Raw genomic sequence first — 11,602 nt, forward strand, 5'->3', positions numbered from 1 at the left:
TCCTTGTTTAACAGATTTATCCTTTATGCAAATATGGCTACATTCATAGCGCTAGGCAATATCTTGCGCTAGAAAAACTCACATAGCGCTGTGGATGAGAAAAGGGTTCAAATAAAAATCAATATATTAAAAGGAAAGCAATAAGCAGACATGCCTTCAAGTACACAAGCCATCCTTAACTCAGCCTGGATTCACACTTTTGCCTTTGCTGCATGCCCAAACTCCAGAGACCCCATCCACGTGTTCTGGACTTTACTGCAAAAGAAGAGAAACAAAACCACAGGCACAGAGGCAGAAAGGACAGATATTCAAGGTTACCTGAGAAGGAAGCAGACTGGGGGTTAGCTGTGTTTGAAGGTACTTTCTTTTGTGCAAGTCTAAAGCTGAGTTATGTCATTCAGACCAACAGCTTAGTTTCAGACGCAGTGCTGACTGCTGTACAAGTTCTGTGACTCTCTTCCCCAGGAACACATAAAAGAGGCCACAAGAAATGGTAGCAGAACCTTACAGAAGCTGTAACAGAGGTTAATTTTTTTTCCCTTTACATGCAGAAATTCAGAAAATCGCCATCAGCAAATACCATACATCCCCGTTTCACAATTCACACACACAAAAAAAATCAACACCTTACAGGCACTATCATTTCTAATCTCTCTCTGTATCAGAGGAACGCAGAAGGGAATAATACTGTATTAACCTTTAACTGATGCATATTCAACTACGACCTCTTTGGACTAGCAAAGAAACGACAATACAAGCTAGAAAGTTATTTTTTATAGAAGTGAAGCTACCCCAAATGAGCAGCAGAATTTGTGTGAGGCACTGCAAAAAAGCAGCAGGGAGACATGCAGGTTGTACGCTGACTTGCAGTCAGAGCAGCTCCGAGTACACATCTGCAGAGTGACTGTGCAAGTTTCAGCAATACAAATTCTTATACCTGCTGAACACTCGAGCCAAGACATCAGACGTGTAAGAGCACATACATTTTGGCACAAGTTTTAAGAACATAATAAAACAGGATATATATTCCTGTTTAAATACTTAACTACATAAATGCATGCTTGCCTAATACCCTTCCAGTTAAGCCAAGTAGTCTCTACAAATTATTCTGAGCTGGGCATGGCTTCCCCAGTAAAGGAATGTTCCTGTCTAGATGTTTGGTGTGATCATGCACACACATACACAGTGCAACAGTGCAAGAGTTATGAACGAATTATAGTAACTCCTACCTTTAACAGGAAGGCTGAAGCACACTGAGGAGGAAGGGGTGAGCATTTTAAATATTTACACTTGAAGCTTCACATTTAACAAAAATGTGAGGGGAAAGGGGAACACTCAGTTGTTCAAACCTAGGGGTTTTGAACCATCACAGTTCAGAGCAGCTTTTGGGCAATTTCCCAGAGGTACAGAAGGTATTTGTTCCACTCACCACTAATGTTCCATTTAGAAGACTTGGAAACTGCCTGGCTACTTTACCTTAAGGCAGCTGCTGTCCATTTCAATACATCTATCCACATGCAAAGAAGCGTCAGGCAAATTTTCCTGCTGACTTATAACTTCAGAAGGAATCTCTGACACTAACACTGCCAAATAAAACAGACTATTATTTCACCATGAGGTATGACAGTTTGCATCCTCCTGAATTATGATAGAGTACTAGCACACCTTCCAGCAATCGGTGATGTCCTATTGTTTTCCAGTAATACTTTGTGTTTCTTTGGTCTAGCCATATTATAAGGACTGAAATTGCAAATGTCTATATAGTGTTTCACACTCTAATACAGTTATTAATCAACTATAGAGGAAGCAATGCTTAACTACTACAGCAAATATGGATTATCACTTATTATTACTCAAACTATCAAGTTTGAGTAATTTATCAAAATAATGTTGCTTTTCCCCAGATCAGATGCTTCTGAAGCACTTTTGAAATCATAAGCTCAGCGTTTGCCTTTTGTGGAGGTGATGCTTGAACATCCTTAACATCTCCCCAGAAGGGGAGGAGGGTTTGAGAACCTGGAAGAGATGGTGTGTAGTAATTAAGGTCACTTGAGGGAAAGCACTGTCTGTTGGACACAGAAATGTACTCTTTTCATGTTCAGTGACTTGCTTGATTCAAGTCTATGGAAAACAACTAAGTTACTGGAGGCTATCTTCCCCTCACGCAGCCAACACTAAAACGTTCCAGAAACCAAGCAATCTTCCCCCTGCCTACCTCCCTGCTAGCTCAGGCCTCTTCCCCAGCACGAGCTTGGAGGTACATTTTTGGGGGGGGCGTAACATCATCATACACTGTACTTCTTCTACCCTCCCCTCCCCCTCCCCCCCAAAAAAAAAAGAAGTCTCATAGGAATACACTTAATTATACACACTCCAGAATAAATGTGAGTACTTGAAGAAAAGAACACCATCCCATGTTGTATTATCTTTTGTTATTAAAAAAAAAAGGCAAGAGGAAACCCTTGGTAAGAGTGGAGCATACTAATTATGACAAGACATCAAGACATACCAGTTGAGATTTGAAGGCCGCTAGTAACACTTTTTGTAGTAATTAGTGCAAGATAGTTATCCCATATAAACAAATATTTGATGGTAGACTTCAGTGATAAACAATTCACTTGATGACATTTACATATAAATACACATAAATAAAAACCTAGGTAATTTAGGTTTGCAGTTAACAAAAAATACGGTCTGAAATGAATTAAATTTAATTGTATCTAGTTGGATCAGAGCTCTTCCTCTAATGATACTCAAGTATATGGGGTATAAAAAGCATAATTGTACAATTCTCAATTTAGTAAAGTACTACTCTATAAAACAGATTCATGAAAACAGCTCTTACATTTTAATGTAAAGTATAAAATCGTATATTTACATTTACATACACTTTACTGAACTACATTGGGTAGCTCACAGTAAAAAAGCATCCCTTTTTGAAAACCTTTTAAAAAATACATCAACTGCAGTTATGATCAAAAGTTGCTAAGTTAGCAGCTGACATAACATCTGTAGTAAAAATATATTTTAGGAAAATACCTGGAAAAATCTAAACACCAATAAACACTTTAAAACTATTTTTAAAGTAAAAATTGTAGCAAAACCCAGAATAAGCTAGCTAGAGTAACAAGAACCATTGCATACTGCTCTTTAAGAGCCATGTAGCAACTTAGATCAGAAGCAGCAGATATAGTAGGAGTTATGTCCTGTAACAAAGTAGAAGCTAGAGGAGAATAGGAAAACAGCTGACCAACTTCTCTCTCTATTTATTACCATTTTCACTGGGAGAAGGGTAAGAAGGAGGGATTCTCTCACCCCTCCTTTCAGTGAGCATGTCCTCCATCAAAGGCTAAAGCAAATTGGTAAAAGGAACCCAATTTTGAAAGCCTTGGACCCCATACTTAACCATTTACCGTATGTTCTTACAGTTCAGTGGACAAGAAATTGGATTATTACACTACAAGTTGCAGGTTAACTTTAAGAGTTAACTCTATTTTGCAATATGAAGTGCTTTTTTAATATATATATCTATATAATATATAGATATTTGTAAAATACACGTGCAGATTTGATAGAGCAAACTGTGGAAATAGCTTTCCTTGAGTCTTTTTTCCATTAACACATTTTTCTCTCCTACACAAGGAGTTTCAGGATTCAACAAGGATTTCCACAATATGATCAAGCTCGTTAAGATCAGATTTACAATTAGAGCTAGAAGTTGTAGTTGTTGGAGAAGAAAATGATTCTAGCCCATCACAGTGTCCCATTTTCGTGTTGCTCATCATGCCTGTTAACATAGTATCAAGATCGTAGTAAGAGTTGTCAACTTCTGAAAAGAGGTCTTCCACTGAATTAGGAGTTTTGTTCTCCAGTGTCTCAAATATTTGATCTAATGATTTTTGAAAGTTTCCTTTGTTTTCCTGTGGATTCTCCATTTCCCACACATTACTTGGCAGGTTTCTTGGAGCTTGCACTGAAGAGGCTGTTGACATCGTTTCTGAACTATCTTGTGCCTGGTCGCCCTCAAAGTCTTTACTGAAAGTACTGTAACCTGGAACATGCTTTCCCTCAGCTTGTTCCCTAGATGAGCGACAGAGGATATCTGTTGAAACAAGACGATCCACAGATGCCTGGCCTGTGCTCTGTGTATTTATCATCTGCCAAGTCCCATCTTGGGTCATTTCCTCTTGGATCTGGCGTACCGTGTTGGCTATAAGTACCGAACGACAAAGGTTAGGTTCAACCAGCATGTGACACAGCTGAAGTTTAACCAAGGACATATCTAAAAGTGACTGTCGCTGAAGATTGTATGAAGGAATAGCCTTAATACCAGCCAGAGTTCCTTCAATATCTTCTTCGCCATCGAAACATTTTCTCTTTAATCCTCGCACAAACATTGTGTCCTGTTAAAATAAATAAATAAAAAACCCGTTGTACAACATAAACAGCTCAAAAGGAGGAAAAAAGAGACTTAAAACAGAAAACTTAAATTTGAACAGCAAGTTCTTTGAAGATATAAACATCAGAATTGTCATACCAGGTTATAGAATGGCCAGTGTGGTACAACAGGGGTCAGGAACATATGGACTGGATCCCAAAGACGATATTCGGGAACCAGGGGTGAGCAGGTCCACGAGTCATGGCTTCGGAGAGTGGCATCTGAGAGAGGCAGAGGCTCCCAGCTCCTGGTTCCCATTAAGTTCCAAACTTGATGGAAGTCAGGAGCCACTGCTTCGCACAGAAGCGAACATCTCAATGGCTGTTTTTCACCTAGCAGAGAGGCAGTTTCTCCTCGCTCCTCCTGAGTTTCTACTGGCATGATTAACCTCTAATTTTGGAAATAAAAATACAACCTGGCACACCATCTTTGAAAGATTTGACCCCTGAAGAACACCAACATGCCTAACAGAGCAACATTTAAAAGAAAAAACATATATCATGGACAGCATATTTGAAAAGGTTAGGTTACTTTGGCTACTTGGAGTGTAACATCTCCATTTGTTCCATATAACTTCAGACATTCAACTGAGGTGTCTATAGCAGTCTTTCAGGTTTCCTTACTCGAGTGAGTAACTGAACAGTGCAATTCCAATATGAATTGTGCAATTCCAGTAAGGACAGGCAGAGTCATCCTCCATACGGGATGTACTTCTTTCCCAGCTGACTAACAGAAAACAAAACTCCTGTATTCCTAGTTTAAGTTCACTGGCTAAAAGTAAGCGGGGTGCATGAAGGCTTTGGATTATTTCCACCCAAAAAAATCACTTGCTGAATTAGCCAAGGTATGAATCTCAAGCACTAGCCTCCAGATCTTCATCTGAATTGCATTCACTTTTACAATAGTGCCCCACACGAGTGAAGTATTACAGCTGATCTCTTGAAATACCTTTTTTTTTTTTTTTGTAAATACAATGGATGTTGTTTCTTTTATTCTTATAAAAGCTAGGATGCAAATGAAAGCTAATACCTAATCCTTACATTTATGCATATTTTATGTCCTTTCCAAGTCTTCTGCCCTTATGGTTCCTCTTTTTGGGGATTTTTAATGTAGTGACCTGATCAGAATGACATTTTTCAGCTCAAAGCTGATAAAGCCCAATTAGTATTGCAATGTCTTTTATTCCACTTCTCTTGGTAAGCCCAAACCTCTGCCTCACTTTTTTGGTTGCTACTGAATGGTCCCCATATTTTCAGAGAGATCTCTTTCAGAGTCAGTAAAAATCCACCAAAGTGCAACTACATTATTCCTTTCATCCTACATTACAAAGTTATCTGCCCTGAAAACCTGGGAATAACATTGTAGCTACATAAACACTGACCCTGTATCACACTTCTTACACTGCTGTCTGTATCTGTGAATTAACCTTGTGTTGCTGACTCTGAGAGACTTCTTTCCACTGAAGGTACAAAATTCTGGAGAAATCATAATACAGACTATAATACAGAATATAGGAACTTCATCTTAAGGCCATGTTTAACTGATTTCTTAAAAGCTATTAGAGGACTATCAATACATTAAATGTTTTTGAAGTTCTTTGCAAAAATGTTTCCTGTAACTTAACATAGCTGCATTATTCCCATTAAAAACAACCTAGGTTTCTACTTTTAGATATTCCTTCAAACCTTTAGACTTTTAGATATTCCTTCAAACTTCACAGCTGGGGATACACCATTTAATTTTTCATACACATTTGTATGTACACATACACACCCTATGTGGAACAACCTCCAGGAGACATCTTTTGGGACCGATGTTCATACAGCGTTAATTATGTTATTAAGCTTTACACATTCTGTGCAGAGTTTAAAGCTTCTTTTTATTTGAACTTCTTCTCTTGGAAAGAATAATTAGAACTTCAATGGAATATTAACCTGGTTTTCAACCATTTACTGTTTGGCATTTAGATACCTTCTAAGGCAATTCTATGGCTATTCAATGGAATAACTGAATATATCACAAAACTTGAAAACATAGATACATCACACACACACACTCAAGTGGAGAAGACAAAGCAAAAAGAGAAAAAACTTATATGGATTCTTAAATATTTCACAGATTTCACTGTAACGTTCCTTTTTTAAAAATAAATAAATTAATTAAAGTATTTACTTCTAGTCAGTATCTTACACCATAAAAACCAGGTTCTTTGTCACCCTATTTTTGAGTCCACTCAGAATACTAGAGGATTACTGTTTCACGTTAAGGAGCAAAAAGCTACGTACCAGTAATTGTGCTTGATGTAGTCCTTCCTCTTCTCCCATGCTACTGAGCAAGAGTCCATACAGTAACAGTTAGGGCAGCACCTACCAAGTACCAGGAAGCAAGGCGTCAGGCAAGTACAGGAGATGCACAGCCAAACAGTTCCCCATGTCAGAAACTTATACACCCCTATCTTTCAATTGCTTCAGTATCTCTATCCTCACGGTATGTCTAGAAATTTGGATTAAATGCAATTTACAGCCAGAGTACAAAGGTGATCTGTGAACAATACATGCAAAATCTGCGACAGGAGAAGGAAGCTGCCAATTTAAGTCCAAGTCCTAGGCTATCATCCCGACCTTTGGACCAGCCTCACCCTTATCCCTGTACCGATGCCATTTAAAGAGCAAACAATATCTTCAGCCATCATCTAAAAGCTTAAGCGTTCAGAAAAACTGGAAGAAAGTTTATAACAAAAGCATACAGTTTACACATTTGTTGTAGAAAACCATACATCCCTTTAGCAGCTACAGAAAAAGAGTATATGAGCACAAACATAAAACTGAAACACAGCAAAGACAGGTAGGATTTTCCTTTAGCAGTAACACAGAAACTTTATGACTCAGATTTACTTTGTAAGATGACAATAATGAAAGCAATTACAGTAATGAAATTATTTGAGCTATAAAGGCTGAGTTTTCAAAAGACATCCAAGGCAAAACAGATTCCGATATATCAAATACAACTATCAAGTACGTGCAATAATTCCTTTAATTACTAAAGCCAAAAAGAATGTTGTTTTAATCGGCTACAAAAACCCTGTAAGACAAAATATGAATACAACTCAGATACTCTTCTAGACATGTCTGTACTGCACAAGACACTTCAGTGTCTGCAGCTGAAGTACATACCTAGAAAAAAATAAGTTAACTGGACACATATGCACGTCTTTCTTTGTTTTCTGTTGTGGTTGGTAATTAAAGGTTTTGGAAAACCACTTGCTCTGAAAATTGGGGAGGGGGTAGATAGTTGACAAAGGCCTTTTTTCTGGCAGAAAAAAAGCATTCATTTTTCTCCAGAAACAGCATACTTATTAAAACACCACATCAAAAAAGCCACCTTAAACACTCTCGAGCCAAAACCTTTTGACTCAATCCCAAAATATTCAGACTAAAATGCTGTCCTGCCATACGAACTGTATTTCAACCAACTAATTCTCTTTCACAGACTGAGCTCACACCAACATCCAAGACAGGGTCATGAGGCATCTCAACTACCACTCCAGTGACAGAGATTGAGTAAGTATTCCTTATTTCTACCAAACACCTGATTATGCTATTAAAGTTCTGAAGTTTTTGCTCCCGGGGTATACTCTCAGCCCATTCTATAAAAGTACACTAAGAGCCTGTGAGCACTTGAATCCCTAAACCCCTGCCAGACACACTTTTGGCTCAGGATAGGTGACATGGGTGTAAACTTTCTTACAGAACAACAACAAACGTGCAGGTAAAGATGATGCAGTCATGGGAACAATAAACAAAGGAGGTTTTCCAGAGCTATTTTGGATACGTGACAATTCTTAAGGAAGCACCTTTCTCCGTTTGCCTCTCAGAATAGTAGACTGACACAGGGGGAGACTGCTGATGGGAGCACACAAGTAAAAAAAAACATTATCATCATATCCACAAACTAAAAGACACGGGAGACGCTGGCAGACCAGTCCAGTCTGTAATCTATTAACATACTGAAGAAGGAAGGAGTTTTCCCATGCAACGTGAGTGTGTAAGACGTGCCGTGTGTGATTCTAGGTTCTTCCCTAGAGCAATAAACAAACCACGTGGAACTTCTGTTAGCATAAAAATATTAACGAATTTGGCCATCATAGCAACTGTTTCTTCAGATTCTATTAACTTGTCATATCAGTGTGTCTCAGAACAATAAAATAAAAAAATACTTTTACAGCCATTATCAGATTCAATTAAAACGTTACAAATAAACGACCTCTCCCAGACTTCTCTGGGCAATCACCAATAACTACTCATCTCAAGAGAACGCTAACTTTAAAACCTAATTAATACAAATGTTAAGCATGTTTCTCCCTGTTAATTTATTTATTAACGTACTCAAAAGGTTCAAGCTGCTGTGTAAAACTTCTTGGTACGTGACTGCAAGATTGCTGCTGCTTTTGAGGCAAAGCATTCAAAATCCCCCAGTAATTTCAAGCAGCGTTTGCCTCTGTCCAAGAGGCAGTACCTGGACTAGCTGTATCCTCTCCCTTCTGCTGCTGCTAACCGAGTGCCACGAGCCCAAACCTAGCGTGTCCAAACCTTAACTGTTGTTTGAAACAGCTGTATGAAAGAAGTTGTCAAGGAGACAACAGCTATCCGTAAAATAACAGTCTGAAAACAAGGGGATTTGCATGGGATTCTTTTTCTTTTTTGGAATAGTAGCACGGTATTATGCAATTCACTAAAAATGTTGCTTCGGAGATTATGACAAATTCCTGGTCTGTTTTACAAATAAGGTGCCTGAAATTTGATCCAGCTCCTACTAGAGCATCAGCTTACATACTCCAGATCCACATTCTATTCAAATTCAGGTAGCAAATGCTGCAAAACACATATTCAGGTGGTTAAAAACAAGGCATTTGGCTAAAAAAAAAAGGCGTTTGCTAACAGTTGGGCTCACAGAGAAGATAGGAAGGAGATCCTAGCGCTGCTTGTCCGTGGGTGGAAGCAGACTAGGACTAGCTAAGCCAAGTGCTGGAGGTTTGATTAAGCAAGGCAGTTTTTTTTTTTTTTTTTCCTTTTTTTACTAATATGAAGATAGGCATTGTACCTTCTCCTTGGCACCAAATTTTAGGATTCAGTCCCCCGAATTCAAAACCGCCCTTCGCCAACAGCCATGGCAAGGCACCAAAACCGCGCATAAAGCTGAGGAGCAGAAGAAAAGCCAAGCTCCGGCCTCCCCGGGGCGCAGATGGCGGCGCCTGGCTCTGAGGGAGGGCTGCGGGCACCGCGGGGGCTGCCAGGGCCAGCACCGGGGACAAAGACCCGAGCACGGCAGCCCCCGGAGGGCTCGGGGGGCAGCTCGCCAGCCCCCGGGGGGGCTGCGGGAAGGGAGGCGAGGAGAAGCCAGGAGGCTGAGGGAGGGAAGGAGGGAGGGAAGGAGGAGGCAGGGGGCTGGCACCGGCGGCGAGAGGCGGGACCGGCGGGGCGGGGAGCGAGCCCCGGGCTGAGGCAGGGGCCGGGCGGAGGAGGGGGGAAGCGGGCACCGCGCGGCTCCTCAGGGCCCGGTCCCGGTCCCGGTCCCGCTTCGCTCCCCGCCCGTCACCGCCAACGGCCGTTCCCGCCCGCCCCGCGCAGCCGCCATTTTGAAGCGGCTCCGTCCCCCGCCGCCTCCCGCCCACAGCGGCTCCGCGCACGGGGCTCGGCCCCCAGCGGAGCCCCCTGAGGGAAACTCAGGCAGCCCTACGGCCCCACAAGCCCGGTTCAGCTCGGTTCCCCCCCCACACTCACCACCCCGCCGCCGGTGCCGTGACCGCCGCCTTCCCAGCGCAGGAAGCCCGGCTCCCGCCTCAGCCACGGCTCCGCGCTGGAGGGAGCGGGCGGAGCCCAGCGCGGCGCCCGGCCCCGCCCCCCTCCCGCCCGCCATCTTAGTGTCGGAGCCCACAAAGGCGCCCGGGGCGGGCCTGCCCCTACCCCCCCCTCCACCCCCGTTGCCATGGCGGCCGGCCCTCAGAGGGGCGGCGGCGGAGGAGCCCCCCTCAGGGTCGTCGGGGGTGCCCCGAGCCCGCTGGCTCCGTGAGCAAGGCTCGTGGCATTTCCTGCCCGGGCTGTGAGGCCGCTTCCTTTGGGGTTTAAGGAGGGGGATAAAAAGTCCCCGCTGCCCCCAAAAGCTGCGGCCTCCGCCCCGAGCCCGCCGGGCTTGGCCGCCTCAGCTCGGCGCTGCCGCACAGCTGCAAGCACTTAGCGTGTCCCCAGCGCTGCGGGGCGGCCGGCGGGGGGGAGGCCGGCTGGTCCCGGCTCCAGCTGCTGCCTCCGGCACACAGACAGCCCCTGCTGGCCCCGGGGTGGAAGCAGGAGAGCGGGGGGGGAGCGCAAACTGAGCCCGGAGGGCAAGGCTGGGAGACAACAGAGGGCTGGAGCCGCGTATAAGACAGCAACAGCAAATAGGGTTTGCATAGCGAAGTGAGATCAGGTTTTGGGGTGAGACAAGTAGGTTATGAAGCGCAGTGTTGCCCCCTTTTTTATGGTTTCTTGCATGGTGCTCCTCGTGGCATCGTGGTGCAAAAGTATAAATTGCAAATAAAGGCTTTGAAAGAACAACACCACAAAAACAATGTTCTGCGTTCTTCAGCTTGACACTGACTTTTTCTAGATTAGCTGCAATGAATTCAAATAGGTAATCTCACAGCAAATCCTGTGCAGAATCAGTGCTAGGAAAGTACAGAGGCAACAGCATCATCTATATAGTAAGGTCCATAAGTCCCCTCTCCTTACTTTCTTTTTCCCTCTTAGCTACAGTCTTGACATTCTTTTCCCCCATAAACTATTCAGTGAAACACATGAAGAACCAGTGAAATGAAATGAGATTGCTCAAAAACACTACAATCATTACAGTTTCTGATTGACCCGTTGTTTAATCAGAAAATTGTTAAGGGTTCTCAACACTGTCTTTGAAAAAAAAAATCTTTGAAAAAATGAGAAAACTGAGTTCTTAGTCGGGGTATGACAAGACTTGATTATTCTCAGGAGAAAAAAAAAAAACAACTCTCACATTTCATGTATGTGAGAAACAAAACTTGACAAGTCAAAATTGAAAAATCTGGACAAACTGATGTAAAACAACACAGCCCAAAGTATTTACTAGAAAGCAAACAATCTCTGATGGGGCTTAAAT

At 42.4% G+C, this 11,602-nt stretch overlaps 1 protein-coding gene across 3 annotated transcripts; it reads right to left on the minus strand.

Moving 5' to 3' along the window:
- Positions 1-2,433: 2,433 nt before the first annotated feature.
- CDCA4 (cell division cycle associated 4) lies at positions 2,434-10,276 on the minus strand. 3 transcript variants are annotated; one of them, XM_084286940.1, is made up of 4 exons: positions 10,219-10,276; positions 6,724-6,804; positions 4,538-4,828; positions 2,434-4,403 (listed from the first exon to the last, which is right to left on the minus strand). In XM_084286940.1, the coding sequence occupies exons 2-4, from the start codon at positions 6,760-6,762 to the stop codon at positions 3,648-3,650; spliced, it is 1,086 nt and encodes a 361-aa protein (XP_084143066.1). In that variant the 5' UTR covers positions 6,763-6,804; positions 10,219-10,276; the 3' UTR covers positions 2,434-3,647. The 3 variants fall into 3 exon arrangements, with proteins under 3 accessions (XP_084143066.1, XP_084143067.1, XP_084143068.1); XM_084286941.1 differs by lacking the exon at positions 10,219-10,276 and adding an exon at positions 9,539-9,812; XM_084286942.1 differs by lacking the exon at positions 4,538-4,828.
- Between the last annotated feature and the right edge of the window lie 1,326 nt (positions 10,277-11,602).

Source organism: Netta rufina (assembly GCF_964035555.1).
Source record: "Netta rufina genome assembly, chromosome: 5".
In the NCBI taxonomy this organism is placed as follows: domain Eukaryota; kingdom Metazoa; phylum Chordata; class Aves; order Anseriformes; family Anatidae; genus Netta; species Netta rufina.